Here is an 18,764-nt window from a genome sequence, read left to right on the forward strand (position 1 = left end):
TAATTATGAGTTAATAAATAAGTTAGGGGAAATAAATGAGGGGTTGAATGCAAAGGGAAAATGATGCATTAATAAATAAATGCATTTAAAAATATATAAATAAACAAATGCATTTAAAAATAGATATAAAATAAATGCAAAAAACAAATTGAAAAATAATAAAAGAAATAATACATTTATAAATAAATGGAAAATTAAACAGAAGAATAAGTAAATAAGGGAATTCATAAAAATAATATTCTAATTTTAATATTATTTTTATTACATTTGAAGACATGTATTTATTTATCGAGTCATTTATACATTTATTTTTGTAATAATGTAGCAAAAATAATATTACAAAATAAATATAGCCATTAATTATTAATTGTGACATAAAAAATAATTTGAATTTAATACAAATAAATACATAGATAAATAAAAGGGAAAAATAAACAGAAGAGTTAATATAAAAAGGGAATCAATACAAAGACAACTAATTAAATGGAAATGAATTAACGGCTACATTTATTTTTAATATTGTTTTTGTTACATTTAAAGAAATATTTATTTAGTTATTTATCGAGTCATTTATTCATTTATTTTGGTAATAATGTAGCAAAAATAATATTATATTGATTATTAATTGTGACATAAATTGATATTCTCTTTATCTCTTGTAGCTTCTGTTTAATTTTGCCTTACATACAAAATAAATTAAATACACAAATTAAAAAATAAATAAATACTAAATGCAAAAATTAATAAATTAATAAATTTTGAATTAAATAAAAATAAATACATGAATAAAAAGAGGGAACATTAAATAGAAGAGTAACTAAATAAGGGAATTGATATAAAGATAAAAAAAAATTAAAAAGCAAATAAAAACAGAAATATCAATTTATGTCACATTTTATCAATTAATTAATGGCTACATTTATTTTTAATATTATTTTTGCTGTAGTTGTAGTACTGTAGTACTGGTTTCCTCCACCAGAGGGGCTGATTGGGGACTGAAAAAAAAACCAAACACACTGCTGGACTGACTCTCAGTAGCATGAAATTAATACTACTACTACTACTACTAATAATAATAATAATAATAATAATAATTATAATAATAATAATATTAAAACACTGACAGGGATAATTTGACTGCACAGTGAATCTTGAATAACTGCTGACAATACTTTTACGTACATAAGGATCTGAATGCAGGACTTTTACTTGGAGCAGAGTATTTTTACAGTGTTGTATTAGTACTATAAGCGTGGTATTAGTACTTTAACTCACTGTAACTGAAAGATCTGAGTACTTCTTCCACCACTGCAGAGTACAAAGTACAATATGTAATATAAACAGCAGAGTTTTCACAAACCCAAATGAAAGGATTGTATAAAGGTTATATTAGAGCGCTCGCTGAGATCTCTTCCTGGCTTGTTGTGTGATTTTAAAGGGGAGGTGTTTGACCTTTGACCTCCGAGCAGCTGGCGATGGATACGGACAGCTGACAGCCGAGTGTCTCCGTATGTCTCAGCTGAAGACAAACTCTGAGCTCTCTGTCTCCGACCGGCCGACCGACAACATCGACCAACATGGACAACGCCGACAACCTGTTCCACCCGAGGTACGACCGACTAACCCGTGTTTGTGTTCTATAGTCTATTTAGTAAAAGGAGTGTTTATTAATACAGACAATATGAAGAGATCAACACCTGGCAGAGGGTATTTAAAGGTTAAATCAGAAGTCTGCTTGGAGTGTGTCTTTAAAGCCACTGTTGTCTACAGTGCCTATGGTAATAATAATAATAATAATAAAGTCACCTGAACCTGTCTAAAAATGTTTGTGATTTTCGCTGGGTCATACACGGGGTTATTCTTATTTTTGTTTTATTTCTGTATTTATTTTATGTATTTATTTATTAATTAATTAATTTATTCATCTATCTATCTATCTATCTATCTATCTATCTATCTATCTATAAATCTATCTATCTATCTATCTATCTATCTATCTATCTATCTATCTATCTATTTGTTTATTTATCTATTTATTTATCTATTTTTTTTTATTTTTGTATTTGTAATTTTTTTTGATGATTGATTTTTGTTTGATTTTTTTTTTCTGAATTATAATTATTTTTTTTTTATTAAATTATTGCTTATTTATTTTGAGTAAAGTGGCTCTAGTTTTTGGGGTGTTTTTCATGGCAAAACAAAATAATAAATATTTTTTTCAGACCTCAGAAAATACAAAGTGGTATTGATTCTTTTATTGATTTCAAGAGCACTTTTAATAACGTGGTGTATTGAAGGTGCTGTTTTCTCTTTAAATAATGTTTTATTGTTGATTAATTGTCCTCTATTATTCAATTTCTTATGGATATTTTTCATGTGTGTGTTGTCTTGAAGTACATTTACTGCAGTTGCGTGCTTAAGTAAAAATTTAAGGAGTATTTCCATTTTTTTATGCTACTTTAATACGACTTTTACTACATTTCTGAGGGAGCGATAGTCTTTTTACTCCACTACATTTATCTGACAGCTTAATTATATTTCAGGTCAAGATTTTATAAGTTATAAAATGTTAAGTTTAGTTTTTTTATTGTTAACAAACAATGACATGATAAATAATAATGTTTACTAGTTATTAGTAATGCTATAATTTAAATAAGTTATTTAAGCAGTTTATTGTTGCGCACATTATAATAATGTATATACTATATTATATCTATTTGTTAATGATTATGAAATTATTTGTAAACATTTAAGAAATTGTTTTTAAAACATCTATAAACGTTAAGATCGCTATAACATTTTGTTATAGGTTCATTTTTAGTTACTTTTCAGGTCAAGATTATTTATGTGAGACACTAAACGTACGATCAGTTTATATGCATTTATAGATAAAACTATCCAACAACAATACATTTATTTTTTTAAATTAGCTCCTAAAATTCAGATGCTGCTTGGACTGAAACAAATCAGGAATATAAATCCCATAATAAATATATAATAAACATTTTGAATGGAGCTATTCTGCACAACGAGTACATCTACTTTTGATCTGTTTGGTATTTTTACTTTAGTAACATTTTGATTTCAGGACTTTTACTCATACCAGAGTATTTCTACGCTGTAGTACTTCTACTTTTACTTCAGTAAATGGTCTCAGTACTTCTGTTGTCTCGTCTGTCTCGTACCAGCTGATGTTATTTATAGCCGGAGGTCCGACTGCAGCTGTTGAGTTTCTTTCTGTATTTCACTGGTTCAGCAGCTGCTGCTGGTGTGTGTGTGAGTTTGTTTTACTCACATTGTGGGGACTCAACGACCATTTGGTCGGGTCAGAGTCGGGTCCTCACAACGCCGAACATTATAATTAAGGGATCAGACTTTTTGGATTTGGTTAAGATTAGAGTAAAGGGCTGGATACACTCCGATGTTTATACTGCATTGGGTCTTTGCGTACGTAGACATCGGTCATCGGAAAGAAAAGTTGTTGGTATCTATGGAGGTGTTTTAGGGAGGGGATTTCCCCTTTAATAGTGATAGTCGGGTGTGTTTGTGTATGTAAATGTTAACCAGACGGCTGCGTCAGTAGCTCTCTGTTCATCATTATGCAAATAGGCTAGTTTCAGTGTGTGTATGCAGTTCTTTGATGGTATTAATATGTATTCTCCTCCATCACAGATAACATCTATCAAAACTTCAATGACGCCTCTTTCTGTGCTTTCATGTCTTTCTTTTAGTGACCTGCTCAGTCTCTCATCTTTACTCCGGTTGTTTCCTCTGAAATACAACTCACCTGTGTGAAGTAATAGTTATGCAGCAATGTAAAATACTCACTAAGTCAAAGTCCTGCATTGAAAATCTCAGTATAGAAGTATGATGAGCAGAATCACATCAAAACGTATAATAGGATTATTATCTCTGATGCATTACTGTGTGAGCAGCAGCTAGTTTATAAAGTCATACATAAACCTGTCTAATATGGAATCCTAAAAAACCTTCCTTTGCAGCGTATTTCAATGTGTTTTTATTTTAACTTAATTTTTAACTAAAAATGATCAAGAATAGATGATACACGTTGATTTGCATTTAAAAACAAGTTTAAATCTTCCTATTGCACGAGCAGATTTTTTCACTTTTTATAAGAAAGAGCAAAGTAGAAGACACTTGACATGAACCTGTTTCAGTTTAGATTAGATTAGACTGACTAGACATTTCACAACTGACTTGAGACTCGATTTGAACTTGTCTTAATTGACTTGAGGTTTAAATTAATTTAAACTTTTTTCATATTAGGGTCTTTCTTTAAGAAAATGGACTTTTGTCTCCATTTCTTCCCACTGTTGCTTGTTGTCTAACCTCCTGTTTGTCTGTCCCTCAGCCTGGCAGCCGCTCTCATTAAACTCGACCCGGAGGACGGCGAGCAGATCGTGGAGTATTTAAAAACTCAAGCCCTGCTGGCGAGAGAGAAAGCCCGTAAGAGCAAATACATGAGCACGTGTTGTCCGCTAGTCACAGAGGAGAACGTTACATCACCAAGTTACACACCAATTAAATAAATGATTCATAAACTCATCCTGTATTCATGAAGATCCCAACAAAGTAAATGCATCCCCTAAAATGCTAAATCCTTTGAATCCAAGTCAACCGCTGCAGGAGACATGTTGTAACTTTAATCAATGCATTCATATCTTCTGTGTTTCTTTGCTTTAATTTAAAGCTCACGTGTCTGAAACTGAAACTAAATCTGTGAATCCAACAAAGAGTTGATTAAAAATGCTGCAACATTGTGCAAAAGGTTGATGTTCAACCAGATACTGCGCCCCCTCGTGGATGAGATTAAATCTGTATATATGTGTGTTTGTTTGTTTGTTTTAGTGCTGCAGGCGTCAGTCAGAGATCAGAAGAAGCTGCTGGTGGAAAACGGAAAACTGAAGAAAGACATCGAGCAGCTGAGAACTCAGCTGCATGACAAACAGAGGAGACGCACCGGTACATCAACACTTCTATACTTCTGAGGACCGTCAATGACATCATGCAGTCCCAAACCCTAAACCTGATTCAAGTCTTAAACCTCAAATGTCCCCAAATTCTCACACTTCCAAAAAAATGTCTTCAAGTTCAAAAAAGTTCTTGACTTTCCCAAAATGTCCTCACTCTCCAAAAATGTCCTTATGTCCCCCAAATTCTCACACTTTAGAAACATGTCTTCACATTCAAAAAGTTCCTCCATTTTCTAAAATATCCCTACTTTCCATAGAATGTCCAAACTATTCAAAATGTCTCCAAAAGTTTTAGACTTCCAAAAAGTGTTCACATTAAAAAAGTTCCTCACTTTTCCAAAAGTATCCTTACTTTCCATAGAATGTCCCCATTTTTGTCCTCACTTGCATTTAAAGGGACTGTTTGTAAGAATCCGAAATGCTTGTTAACAGCGCGCGCGCATGGGACACCGACCCGCAATGATTTATACGTGTAAGAAGTTACAAACAGTCCCTTTAAGTCCTCACTTTTCCAAAATGTTGTAACTTTCCATAACATCTTCACTTCTCAATAAATGTCATCAAGTTCCAAAACCTTTACTTTCCATAGAATGTCCTCACTCTCCAAAAATGTCCTTTAGTCCCCCAAATTTTCAGACTTCTAAAAAATGTCTTCACATTGAAAAAGTTCCTAGTTTTTCAAAAATACCCGGTCCTCACAAAGACAGGAACAGAGACGGACACACAGGGACAACTGTGCATGATTGTCTTTCCCTCTGAGCCGCTGAGGTTCAGCGTCGACTGTGGTCACATTTAAAGAACAAAGTGGATTCTTTTAATTTAATAAGAACTTTATTAAGTCAAAATCTTTTGGAGATTTGTCCAAAAGATTAAAGAGAAACCAGCCAGATACATTAAATTCATTCCTGAATGTTTTTCTGTCTTTCAGCCAAAGCGTTGCTCTCTCCGGCCACGCCTCCTCCATCTATTAGCCCCGCCTCCACAACACCTGTCAATCAACCCCCCTCCCCTGCTGGAGCATCACATGACCGCAGAGACAGACAGAGCAGGAGGAGGAGAGGAGAGAGGAAAGGTGAGATGAGGAGGGAGGGCACAGATGAGGAAAGGAAGGAAGGGAAGTTAAAGACTGACTTGACCTCTCTCTCTCTCTCCCAGCTCGTCCCACCTCTGACCCTCTCTCGTTGGAGGCGGAGCCTCGCGTTGACGTGTCACGACTGGACCTGCGGGTCGGACGGATCCTCAGCGTCCGCCGCCACCCGCTGGCCGAGGCGATGTCTGTCCAGGAGGTAGACGTGGGCGAGAACGCCCCACGCACGGTCGTCAGCAAGCTGGGAGAGAAAACACAGCTGGAGGAGGTAGCGAACAACGTTACTCTCAAAATGTTACGACTTTATTCTTAAAATGTTTCGACTTTATTCTCAAAATGTTACAACTTTATTCTCAAAATGTTACAACTTTATTCTTAAAATGTTTCGACTTTATTCTCAAAATGTTACGACTTTATTCTCTAAATGTTACGACTTTATTCTCAAAATGTTACGACTTTATTCTCTAAATGTTACGACTTTATTCTCAAAATGTTACGACTTTATTCTCAAAATGTTACGACTTTATTCTCTAGATGTTACGACTTTATTCTCAAAATGTTTCGACTTTATTCTCAAAATGTTACGACTTTATTCTCAAAATGTTACGACTTTATTCTTAAAATGTTTCGACTTTATTCTCAAAATGTTACGACTTTATTCTCTAAATGTTACGACTTTATTCTCAAAATGTTACGACTTTATTCTCAAAATGTTACGACTTTATTCTCAAAATGTTACGACTTTATTCTCTAAATGTTACGACTTTATTCTCAAAATGTTACGACTTTATTCTCAAAATGTTACGACTTTATTCTCAAAATGTTACGACTTTATTCTCAAAATGTTTCGACTTTATTCTCAAAATGTTACGACTTTATTCTCGACATGTTACGACTTTTTGAAGTACCTCTCTCTCTCTGCAGCTCCAGGGCGGTCTAGCTGTGTTGCTATGCAACGTGAAGGCCTGTAAGCTGAGGGGCGTGGTCTCTCAGGCCCGCCTCCTCTGTTGCTCCACCACTGATGACGCCGCTGAGCTGTTGACTCCGCCCACAGGCTCCTCCCCCGGAGACAGAGTCACCTTCCTCACCTACCCGGGTAATAATAACCAAACAGTTCATCTAACAGTCAAACAACATGCAGACAAATAGAAAGAAAGACTGAACACACAGTAGCTGGTGAAGCTGGATGAAAGTGGTCTGATGAACCCCCCTACCTGTGTCCAGGTGAGCCGGACAGAGAGCTGCAGTCCAAGCAGAGAGTCTGGGAGCTCCTTCAGCCCGACCTGCAGGTCGACTCGAAGGGCGTCGCCAACTATAAAGGCTGCGGGTTCGAGGTGAAGGGGAAGGGGCTGTGCAGGGCGCCCTCCCTCACCGGCTGCGTCATCAGATAGACGCAGCGAGGGGCCACATCGTACAGGACGACGCTGATGAAGACGTGATGTGCACCGGAGTACTTTTATTGTGAAAAGCCGTCTCCTGGTGCCGTTAGCTAACACGAGAAGAAGAGAAAATCATCTCATTCAAGTTGCATCACTGTTGTTTATTGATTAAAAATGTGAAACCACAATCACCTGTTTCCTCCAGTCTTCCTGTTTACATAAAGGAAGGAACGCCCGCCTCTAACCTTAGGTTACCGTGAGGCGCTGCAGGTCACTTCCAGAACACCAAACCAGTGTGTTGGGTTGAGACCACAGTCTCCATCTTGGTTTTTAGTCGTCTCCATCTTGGTTTTTTGTCCGTCTCATCTTGTTTTTTTGCAACCAGAAGTGACACTAGAGGGTTGAGCTAAGTGCAACCGAACGTTGAATAAGACATTTTTAGGCGACCAAAAATGTTATAATTAACTTTGATGAACCCGTGGTGGCGACCTGTCAATCACAAGGTAGCCCCGCCCTAAAGCATCCCCTGCTTTATGGTCTATCTGACTCTAAATGGGACCATAATTTACTAAATGAACATCATGCTGTATTGAAGAAGACTTGAAACTAGAGATTGAGACCATAAACTCATGTTTACAATGTTTACTGAGGTCATAAATCAAGAGAGAAGTAGAAGCTCATTTACTCAGAGACTTCTATACAACCAGAGGAGTCGCCCCCTGCTGGCTGGTAGACAGAATGCAGGTTTAAGGCTCTTCAGCATCAGCTTCTCTTTATAGAACCGGAGGTAGCCAGCTGTTTGGGACAAAGGACGGGTTTTATTTAAGTGTTTTATGTTAAAAATGTTCCTGATATGTCTTCTGTGATTCTGGTTTGTTCAAACATTAATCATAAAACACAGGGATGCTTTTTATTATGTATAAATCTTGTGATTACCAGTTCAACAAACAACTCTTTCAACTCACTAAACAGCTCTGGAACAGTTATGTGACATAATGTCATGGTTAGGGAGGGGGGGGAAGGAGGATTCACAGCAGACACACATAAGATCATTTATCACACAGTATTTGTGTTGTTGGTAAACTGGTACGGCAGCATGGAGCCACCAGTGTGTGGTTCCTCTTTAAGGTGGAGTCAGAGTGAGACGTCTGTCCTGAGCGTCAGAGCTCCGTGATGGTTGCCGGCTGAGAGGCGGAGCAGTCGGTCTCTCAGCGGTCGTCCTCTGACTGACGGCCAATCACAGCTGTTGTCCAAGAACAAGACTCCTCCTGCCACCTCTTCAGCCAGAGCTCTCAGCCAATCACTGGTCTGTGTGAGGTAGACTGACGGATGGAGCCCCGCTTCCTTCAGGTGGTCGGCGTGCGTGAGAACGAGTAAAGCGTGACGACGCCATTCCGGACCGAAGAGAGTCTGAACACAGAGAACACAGAATCAGACCAACACACCACATACTGACCGTTACAGTGTGTGTTTATGTGTGTGTACCTCCACGTGCTCAGCCAGGTGTGTGTTGCCGTGCGGCAGGTCCACTCTCACAACGAGCACGAGTACATGCACGCCCTCGGGGCAGAGCTCGTGCAACCTCTGTGGGCGGGGCGCCGTGGGGGGCGTGTCAACCACTCTCAACAGGAGGTCGGACTCCGCCCCCCGTCTTCTGAAGTAGCTCTGGAAGTTTCGGCTGAGGACTTGATGCTCCGTCGTCACGGAAACGCCAGAAATGCAGGCGCCTGTTTGGAATTCCTCTCCACCTGCCGAACAGTTTATGAATAAATTAGAGCCGTCAATCGATGAAGATAGTTAATCGCAATTAATTGCACGTTTTTCAGAGATCATCACCATCAAGACGGCTTGCTGTTGGTCACTGAGTGTGCACGTCACAAAAGTAGAATCTGACACCATCGGGCATTTAGTAAGTCATAATTTTAATCATAATTTTATTATAAGACACATTTTTGTCTTAGTATATCATAATTTTGACTCACCACATGTACTATATGTATGTTTTACTGGATAATCTTTCAAATATTGCTCATATTTACCGTGTTTTTAACGTGTCTGCAGCTAAAATGTGCAGATTAAAAGGAACTATAAAACTGACCAATCAGAGCGTTCCCCACGGAGCTCCTCCCACTCTGCCTGTCGCCTAGCAACAGCACGTTCAGGACCAGCGCATCCCGCTCGTCTCCACGACCCCGGCCGGTGAGGATTCCGAAGGGGTCGTTGTCGCGGCGACCATGTTCCGTGCCGAGATCCATCTCAGGATACGATGGAACTAATAGTTTCAAAATAAAACAACAAAATGTTTCACAGCGTTTAGTTTAGCTTTAATAGTTTAAATATAATATAGTAAATATTATATTGTTATTTATCCTTAGAAAACAGCAGGTAAACAATAATTTTTTTTATATTGTCTCCAATTTTTGTTACACAAAAACATTTCCGTTTCAGTTATTCGTTAAATTTTCAAGTTGGAATAAAACATTTAAAAAATGACTTTTGGAAGTCGGGACAAAAATACTAATTTCCCAGAAAGTAAACTTTCGCTTTAGGTGTTATTTCTTTTAAAATCTACATTATAAAATATTTATTGTTTCAGGTATTGAAATGTAAATGTGTGATCCACTGGTACAAATTGTTAAAATGATTAAAATCATCAGTCAAAATGGTAAAACTACCGATGCTTCATTATTTCTAACAACACAATTTAACTTTCTTTTTAAGATTAGTTTCATCAGAGCAGCAGTGACTCTCTCTGGATCAAACCTAAAACTGACGTTAACGTGACCTCAGACATCTTTACAATCAATTATATCACTTCAACAATCAACTTTGTGTTTAAGTATGAGACATTAAAACTTAACCATCGACACAGTTTACTGAAGCGAGTCTTACCTGCGTTACCTCACCAGCAGAGACAAACACAGTCACACATTTCCTGGACTGATGGACTGCTGGTTAAATAATAACCAGCTGTGACGTCACTCTGTCGTTTTATTAGGTTGTAAAACTGACAAACACGCCTGTTATCTAGATTTAAAGGGACAACCGAAAAGGGAAGTGTAGCGTATATGTGTGTGTGTCATCATTATGAGAAAACATAACATTTTGTTCAAGTGTGACCTTAACCACTGGACAGTAACGTTTGTTAAACCTGAATCTAACCTGGATATTTACAATAAAACCATCAACACGTGCCGGTCCGACTTCGTAGTCAACCGTCAGCGTTCTCCGTGTTAAATAAAGTTTGAGTTAAGCCAGGTGGCTGCAGAGAGAAACATCATCATCTGCTCACAGTTTATCCTCTGAGACCACGGAGATAACAGTTATTATCATTAACAGACATTCTCATCTGCAGAATAGTATTTGTACTATACTTGTGAGGACCTGCGATGCTGAAAACACCACAGTGGCTCAGAGCAGACAGCTGTTTTTACTTTAGCATTTTAATCATATTACCATCAGAACAACAGGGAAAACTGTGTGTGTGGAGCTAAACTGTGACGTCAAGCAAACGTGGAAACACCGACGGCAAAGTGGCGATAACACGGTGACCTACGATCTACGAGGAAGCTGGGCAGCACCATGCAGAAGACTGTGTGTGTGTGTGTGTGTTATCTGAATAACAATCATTATCCACACTGAGGACAGTGATGCCCGGCAGCAACCAACCACAGAAGAAGACAAACACACATTCACTACTTTCTCTCAAAATCAATTCTTAGAAAGGTTTTAAAAAGTTACGTATCAAACGAAACTAATGTTTGTCCTTAACTGGTTACTCTGAAAACCTGTCCTCGCAATAATTAAAATAATTAAAATGAGTTAACCCTAACTCTAACTCTAACCCTAAACCTAAACCTAACTAAGTAGTTTGGTTGCCTAAACCTAACTAAGTAGTTTTGTTTCCTCAACCTAACTAAGTAGTTTTGTTGCCTAAACTTAACTAAGTAGTTTTGTTACCTAAACCTAACTAAGTAGTTTTGTTACCTAAACCTAACTAAGTAGTTTTGTTGCCTAAACCTAACTAAGTAGTTTTGTTGCCTAACCTAACTAAGTAGTTTGGTTGCCTAAACCTAACTAAGTAGTTTTGTTACCTAAACCTAACTAAGTAGTTTTGTTTCCTAAACCTAACTAAGCAGTTTTGTTGCCTAAACCTAACTAAGTAGTTTTGTTGCCTAACCTAACTAAGCAGTTTTGTTGTCTAAACCTAACTAAGTAGTTTGGTTGCCTAAACCTAACTAAGTAGTTTTGTTTCCTAAACCTAACTAAGTAGTTTGGTTGCCTAAACCTAACTAAGTAGTTTTGTTACCTAAACCTAACTAAGTAGTTTTGTTTCCTAAACCTAACTAAGCAGTTTTGTTGCCTAAACCTAACTAAGTAGTTTGGTTGCCTAAACCTAACTAAGTAGTTTGGTTGCCTAAACCTCAGGAAGTTGTTTCCTGTGAAGACAGAAGTTTAGTTTGAAAAAACTTGTATGCAACTAGAGGAAAGTTTGACTCGTAATTTATTTGGCTGAAATTGCCTGAGATGAAACTTCCCTAAATCCGATAACGAGCTGGACAGAGACGCTAACGTTAGCTAGCCTGTAACCCAAGCTAATGTAGCTGTTATAATATTGGAAGTGATGCTGGATTAGCACCGTATGTATGCTAATTAGCTGACATGCTATCATCAGAAATTGCTCTCGGGTCGGAAGGCAATAACCGATTTGATATTTTGTTGTTTAGTTTCTGCAGATATCTAGCTATAAAACATCTGATGTTACTCAACTAATTCAGACGAGAGAAGAAATGAAATCAGATAAATAATAATGTTTGCTATTTGTAAATAAAGTGAGTTTTGAGTGATCCACGGACAGACTGTCCTCTGTTTCATTGAACTGTTTTTCATTAAGACAAAGACAGAAATCACCTGTCATCCTTCTGTCACATATTCAAATCTGCAAACCGTTGAAATATGTGAGGCTGAGCTTTAACTCTGTGGTCATAAATAACTTTTATCTGCACAGATGGAATCATTTCCTGGTGCCTTCACGGCCCGCGGGCATGACTTTTCCTCTTTGTTGATCTCATCACCACCAACCAGCAGTACTGAGGAGACATTCAGACGCATGTGGACCAGACGAAGGACGTTTTAAAGGTTACTACTTTAGTAGTAGGACCATAGATTCTAACTTACTGATATTTCAGAGCCGTGGTCGGGGCCATAAATTTTAACTTACTGATATTTCAGAGCCGTGGTCGGGGCCATAAATTTTAACTTACTGATATTTCAGAGCCGTGGTCGGGGCCATAGATTCTAACTTACTGATATTTCAGAGCCGTGGTCGGGGCCATAGATTCTAACTTACTGATATTTCAGAGTCGTGGTCGGGGCCATAGATTCTAACTTACTGAGATAAGGGGGATGGCATCGCCACCTCAAATCACCTGCTACTCTTTACAGCTATACAACTACACACACACATCAAGATTAACACACAAAACTATGTTCACTACTTTATAAATAACATAAATAGTTTTATTTGTACCAAAATATAAAGACACACGAACATGTTTAAGATGACAAATCCTTTTAATGATAAAAACACAGATTAGTGATTGACAGACTGCCTTACATGACAGAAACACAAGATTCCTTCTTAAAGTGGTGGAAATAAACCCCCAAAATAAACTGGCAGAGCGCCGCATTACAAACTCATAGTTATACCAACATTCATCCAAAATATACAGGAACAACTTATAGAAAAATAACTCTATCACGATAACAACAGTGCAATCCAACGAGACGTCTGGAGAGGTTTGGCTTAACAAGGCGACATTTCACAGTTTAAGGATGTGAACGAGTTTCTATTGACGCTCTTTTACAAAGAGAAGTTATATTTGTGGTACAGTTGTTGTTTTGGGAGTTTCAGTGGAACATTATACAACTAGAAAGTCCTATATTTCATTTAAATTACCCCTTGAGGTGTTGAAAACCTATTTTTGTCTTTCCTGATTGCCAGAATGGACATTGAGGGTTGAGTTCACTTTTTCTTTTGTTTACTTCCAATTTCAAGCTAACGTAAGATAGTTTACCAGAGTCGTATCAAAATAATTACCTTAAAATAAGGAAATCAACATAAATTGTTTTTAATAACGGTGTTTAGCTCGTTGTGTTCAGTATTTTTTTGCAGACCTTTCTCCATTGGTGGCACATCAGTGGATAGATGTAGGGAAATATCTTTGTAACCAGGCTGAAATAAATCTACTTATAACAGTGCAATTCAAGACTTTTGTTTTGAAAATCAGATGTTAATAACGCCACTCCACAGATGAAACTATCTCGACCTTATTTCACAGTTAGCACAATGTTTCCTTGTTTGAGAATATTTTAGAGTGTTTCTCTAGTGTGTTTTTTCAAAATAAAAGCACATGATTGCCTTCAAAGCCTGCTTGTTGGCGTCCATCACAAGAGACGTGTATCAGGTTTTCATTGTTAATGCGTTTCCTGTTGGTGTAAATGGGGTCAAACCGGATTTCAAAGTGGTTTCTGTTCGTCTAGACGCCCCCAGAGGAGGAAACCGGATCTGAACCACAAAGAGTTTCATGTCCCGCTCAGTTTGTGTGTGAAAGCAGCCTGACAGGAAGCTCATTAGCATTGAGATACAGGTGTGAACAGGTATTCACCCCTCCCTCCGTTTGTCTCTGTCTCACTCTCTGCCTCTCGTCGCCTCTGGAGTTGGAGGGTCTTTCCTTCTTCCTCTCCATCTGCGTGTCTTTTCATCCACCCTTCTTTAGCTTTTCTGGCACACATGAAGTCTCGTCTTTGCCATCGCCGGCTTTGCTGATGATGAAGACAGCGGTGAAGTGTGGGGGGAGGAGTGGCGAGACGAGGACGCCGCAAACTTGGACTTTGCCGCCACCACCAGCAGCGATGACGATGACGACGACGAAGACCGAGTGCCGGGCTCTCGCAGCGTTCGGCAGCTCAGTTCGCCGCCGCAGGGGCAGCGCTGGAACAGCTCCAGGCCGTGGTTCCCCTTCCGGCGGTGCCGCGTGCAAACCTGTCCCTCCCGCAACACGGGCTTGCAGATGCGAGTCCAGAAGTGACGGGCGCAGCACAAGTCGTCCGAGCAGTCCGAGGAGCGTAGACAGGGATCCCCGACTTGACCTGCAACACAGACGCCGTTAGTAAGACCACAACCAAGAGAGAGCGAGTCCTAAAACCCGGAGACGAGTCAGCATTTTACCACTTCCTGTTCCCTCGTCTGGAAGCCAACAGGTTTTTAGTATTTCGTTTACAGCGTAGCGTTAGCTTTTTACTTCTGCTGATTGCATTCACACTTCAAGAATCATAAAGTGGAGTTCATTAGTGGAGATTATCTCGTGTCAGTATCATAAATGTTTAGTTTATTTTCTGCAATAATCCAAAACCCAAATGGAACGATTCCATTGGCTGTTAGGGAACCAGGGAGATGCTAAAGGTGAATAAAGTGGATTATTTCCACATTAAACCAAACAGAACTGATGATGTTGGTAAGTGTGACTGCTCACCTCTACTGGTCGGCCCTTCGCGCTCCATCCTCCCTCTCTTCCTCCATCCTTTCTTCTTAGACAGCGGACTCATCCCTCCGTCTGAGTCTGGGATCCTCTGAGACACGAAACTATCCACGTCAGCGATACAGAGATCTGAGGGACAAACACAACCAATGCATGAGCAGCAATTCAAACTAATAAAGTTACTATAAAATCAACATTAGGAGATGTAGAAGTGTGAATTTATACTTTATTAATAATTAAAATTCAGAGAGTATTTTTAGATGCTACGTCACAATCAAGAGATACGCTGAGTCAGAAGTATGGTGATATATATAATAAATAGACGTTCAGACAACACCACTAAATGTAAAACATCCTGTAATAATAATTATTATTATGGGCTGTATGTGAAGGCTAATCTTACTGTTGCTGCAGCGGTTGCCTGGGCAACACATGCCGTCCCTATGGCAACGCCTCTTCCTCCTGCGGCAGGTCTGGCAGCGGGAGTGGGCGGGGCCTTTGGTGGGGGCGTGGCAGTAGCTGCCCTCGCTGCACTCCAGGTCGCTCATGCACTGGAAGAGCTGCGGGGAGAGAGGAGAACGTCTTTAGAACGGTTCTAGAAAGTTTCTGAGAAACACTGGAACGTCTTTAGAACGTCACCGTGAAACACTAGAACGTCCTTAGAACGTTACGTGAAACACTGGAACGTCTTTAGAACGTCACCGAGAAACACTGAAACGATTCTAGAATGTTACCGTGAAACATTGTAACGGTTCTAGAACGTTACCGAGAAACACTGGCACGTCTTTAGAACGTCACCGAGAAACACTGGAACGATTCTAGAATGTTACCGTGAAACACTGTAGCGGTTCTAGAATGTAACTCTGAAACACTGTAGCGGTTCTAGAACGTCACCATGAAACACTGTAGTGGTTCTAGAACGTAACTCTGAAACACTGTAGCGGTTCTAGAACGTTCCAACGGTTCTCTGAGAGAGAACGTTCTCTACATCACCCTCACCGTCAGGTCCAGACTCGGCTCCCAGGCGCTCCTGTTCAGCGGCAGCGCGTGCCCCTCCGTCAGGATCACCGTTCTGATGGCGTTCAGTCGGACGCGCGCCTCTCCGCTGCGTGTGCACGCCACCAGCACCAGCGCCAGACACACCATCAGCAGCGGCTGACTGGTCATGACTGCTGCCTGCTGGGAAAAAACAACAACTCAGCAAATACTGAAGAACACTCTCACAATGTGACGTAGCCCACTGAGGTTAATCTAACCCACCTTTATTCATAAAGCTCATTTCAAATCAACAGAATTTGACTGAAGGGCTGCAACATTAAACATAAAAACCATAAAACAACACAATAAAACACTGAAACCAACAGGACATTAAAATAATAAAACACTGAGACCAACAGGACATTAAAATAATAAAACACTGAGACCAACAGGACATTAAAATAATAAAACACTGAAACCAACAGGACATTAAAATAATAAAACACTGAAACCAACAGGACATTAAAAATAATAAAACACTGAAACCAACAGGACATTAAAATAATAAAACACTGAGACCAACAGGACATTAAAATAATAAAAGCTTTAAGACCAACAGGAAATATAAACGAAATGTAAAGAAGGAAACGTATATTCACTGTTTAGATGTTTTTAATCCAGTTTGAAACTAAACTTTCCTCAAAATCCAGTGAAAAAACTCGTATCTTACTTCAGAATATGAATATCTAAACTCAATAAACCACACTGCTACATCTATATTTAAAAAGATTTAAATGTCCTGTGCATCACTTTACTGAAGCTGAATTCAGACCTGATGTTATAATTTAAGATAATAGTCATCATAAACCAGTTAGATGTGCAGACAGTGATGCTGTGTGTTTACCTGCTGCTGCAGACTGAAGCTCCTTCTCTCTGAAACACGAATAATCAATAATGAATCCAAACGGTCCCAGTGAGTCCCTCTCGGTGAGTTGCAGCTGTTGTGTTCAGATGTTTGTAGAATAGTGAGCCCGTCTGACTGTCTCGGTTCCAGGAGGAGGACAGGTGAGCTGGTCCAGGACCTGGATCCACTTTATATGCTGCTTCCAACTGACACGCGCGCACCCGACCCTCCCGCGCGCACATCGATACCCGCGCGTATCCTCACCTGCAGCCATCGATACAGAGCCAGAGAGGAGGGGGCATGTCTCGTCTAGTAACTGAAGTCTGTAGTGAAGCTAAAATAAAACACCAAGCTGAAACTTATTTATTATTTAGACTGTTTTCAATTCTAATTTTAAACAGAAACACATTTATTAGGATAATACTTAGAAATATTTAGAAATATTTAAAGGGACTATTTGTAATTTTTTTTTTTACATTTTTCTAATTTTTTTCTGATTTATTTTCTTTCATTTTTTGGTAATTTCTTTTCAGAGAATTTTCTGGCTTCTTTTTAAAAACCCTTTTTTTACTTTTTACTTTTTTTTTAATTTTTTTTTACATTTTTGGGACTTTTTTTTAAACATTTTTCTTTTTTTCTGACTTTTTACTGGACTTTTTTTTGTACAAAAACCCCTCACACATTCACATATCTTGAGGTCAGAGCTCAAGTGACTCCTTAGAGAATGGCCATGACAGTTTTTCTTTGACAAAATGTTGTGTAACTTTAGAGCGTTATTTAACCTCCATCATAACAAGCTCCTATGACACACACACACTGGCCAGTTTCTGTCTCAGAAGTTCAGACCGATAGGACGACGGCGCCACCCTTAGGTCACATCTGGAGCTGCAGCTGGCAGACAGAGTCAGACAGAGAAAGGCATTAAAGATGTGGTGATTGACATTTGGTGTTTGATTCAGACCACTCAGTCCGTACGCCATGCAACGATTTGTGTTATAAGCCCTGTTTTAGGGCCAACAATCTGTAAATGTTGCCCTACGTCTCACTAACTTTGTGGCTGAACTAGTATTTTCCAGTCTTGATAGCTACACACTTTCGTCTTTGTTCTTGTATTCAGATTAAATGACTGCTGTCTGTCAGAGAGCTGCTGTTCTTCTCTGGCTCTGAAGTCCAACACCACCCCCTCTGAGAGAGCTGAACCTGAGCAACAACAACCTGTAGGATGGAGGAGTGAAGCTGCTGACTGCTGGACTGGAGAGTCCACATTGTCCTGAAATTAACATAACAGAGAAGTTGTGAACAAAACTCAAGCCTATTATGGGGTCGTTCCTGTTATGCAGCAACATTTCAGCCTCATGACTTTTGAAAAAGAAATTTATTTTTCATCTTTTTTTCCATTATATAAGAATAATGACGTGTTTAACGGTCACAGCTTTTATAACTACATCAAATATGTTTAAAATTATTTTGATCGAACCAACTTTCTTCATAATCAGAGACACACAGGAAATGATGAAAACGGTAAAAAAAAAAAAAAATTAAAGAATTAAAAAAATAAATATATATATATATATATATATGAAATATACAATATATATATATAATAATAATAATAATAATAATAATAATATATATGAAATGATAAAAACAGAAAAAACAGAAACAAAAATATATATATATACACACACACATATATTTATGTATATATATATATATATATATATATGATCAGAGAAGGTTTAACATGACATAATATTTTAGGTATTTTATAATTTTATGGCTTATAGAAGTAGAAGTTCTTTGCACTGGGGACGTAGTGAAATCAAGCAAAAAGCTCAGTAAAGTAAAAAAAAAGTATTTTTAATATGCATTAAATGTTGC

At 38.5% G+C, this 18,764-nt stretch overlaps 3 protein-coding genes across 5 annotated transcripts; 1 reads left to right on the forward strand and 2 right to left on the reverse strand.

Annotated features, from left to right (window-relative positions):
- The first annotated feature begins 1,452 nt into the window (after window positions 1-1,452).
- Window positions 1,453-7,648, forward strand: LOC119481780 (aminoacyl tRNA synthase complex-interacting multifunctional protein 1-like). The gene is made up of 7 exons (XM_037758998.1): window positions 1,453-1,609; window positions 4,373-4,467; window positions 4,870-4,983; window positions 5,923-6,066; window positions 6,150-6,349; window positions 7,006-7,177; window positions 7,306-7,648. The coding sequence occupies exons 1-7, from the start codon at window positions 1,578-1,580 to the stop codon at window positions 7,470-7,472; spliced, it is 924 nt and encodes a 307-aa protein (XP_037614926.1). The 5' UTR covers window positions 1,453-1,577; the 3' UTR covers window positions 7,473-7,648.
- A 666-nt stretch (window positions 7,649-8,314) lies between these two features.
- LOC119482089 (GTPase IMAP family member GIMD1-like) lies at window positions 8,315-9,715 on the reverse strand. The gene is made up of 3 exons (XM_037759491.1): window positions 9,559-9,715; window positions 8,946-9,208; window positions 8,315-8,870 (listed from the first exon to the last, which is right to left on the reverse strand). Exons 1-3 carry the CDS (start codon window positions 9,713-9,715, stop codon window positions 8,595-8,597), a joined length of 696 nt encoding a protein of 231 aa, XP_037615419.1. The 3' UTR covers window positions 8,315-8,594.
- Window positions 9,716-12,958: 3,243 nt separating this feature from the next.
- Window positions 12,959-17,445, reverse strand: LOC119481784 (dickkopf-related protein 2-like). 3 transcript variants are annotated; one of them, XM_037759008.1, is made up of 6 exons: window positions 16,884-17,445; window positions 16,262-16,308; window positions 16,001-16,177; window positions 15,405-15,561; window positions 14,996-15,130; window positions 12,959-14,612 (listed from the first exon to the last, which is right to left on the reverse strand). In XM_037759008.1, the coding sequence occupies exons 3-6, from the start codon at window positions 16,166-16,168 to the stop codon at window positions 14,236-14,238; spliced, it is 837 nt and encodes a 278-aa protein (XP_037614936.1). In that variant the 5' UTR covers window positions 16,169-16,177; window positions 16,262-16,308; window positions 16,884-17,445; the 3' UTR covers window positions 12,959-14,235. The 3 variants fall into 3 exon arrangements, with proteins under 3 accessions (XP_037614936.1, XP_037614937.1, XP_037614935.1); XM_037759009.1 differs by lacking the exon at window positions 16,262-16,308; XM_037759007.1 differs by lacking the exon at window positions 16,262-16,308 and having other exon boundaries at window positions 16,001-16,180.
- Window positions 17,446-18,764: the final 1,319 nt, after the last annotated feature.

The sequence above is a fragment of the Sebastes umbrosus genome, chromosome 22 (genome assembly GCF_015220745.1).
Source record: "Sebastes umbrosus isolate fSebUmb1 chromosome 22, fSebUmb1.pri, whole genome shotgun sequence".
In the NCBI taxonomy this organism is placed as follows: domain Eukaryota; kingdom Metazoa; phylum Chordata; class Actinopteri; order Perciformes; family Sebastidae; genus Sebastes; species Sebastes umbrosus.

Bases quoted from the DNA above. Each gene is read 5' to 3' on its own strand.
- LOC119481780 (XM_037758998.1), top strand. From the start codon at position 1,578: ATGGACAACGCCGACAACCTGTTCCACCCGAG. The intron at 1,610-4,372 runs GTACGACCGACT...TCTGTCCCTCAG, and splicing joins GACAACCTGTTCCACCCGAG to CCTGGCAGCCGCTCTCATTA. The intron at 6,067-6,149 runs GTGAGATGAGGA...TCTCTCTCCCAG, and splicing joins GAGGAGAGGAGAGAGGAAAG to CTCGTCCCACCTCTGACCCT.
- LOC119481784 (XM_037759009.1), bottom strand. From the start codon at position 16,168: ATGACCAGTCAGCCGCTGCTGATGGTGTGTCTGGCGCTGGTGCTGGTG. The intron at 15,562-16,000 runs GTGAGGGTGATG...CTCTCCCCGCAG, and splicing joins AGCCGAGTCTGGACCTGACG to CTCTTCCAGTGCATGAGCGA. The intron at 15,131-15,404 runs GTAAGATTAGCC...TTTGTCCCTCAG, and splicing joins AGGCAACCGCTGCAGCAACA to ATCTCTGTATCGCTGACGTG.
- LOC119482089 (XM_037759491.1), bottom strand. From the start codon at position 9,715: ATGGATCTCGGCACGGAACATGGTCGCCGCGACAACGACCCCTTCGGA. The intron at 9,209-9,558 runs GTCAGTTTTATA...ACTGTTCGGCAG, and splicing joins CGTGGGGAACGCTCTGATTG to GTGGAGAGGAATTCCAAACA. The intron at 8,871-8,945 runs GTACACACACAT...CTCTGTGTTCAG, and splicing joins ACCTGGCTGAGCACGTGGAG to ACTCTCTTCGGTCCGGAATG.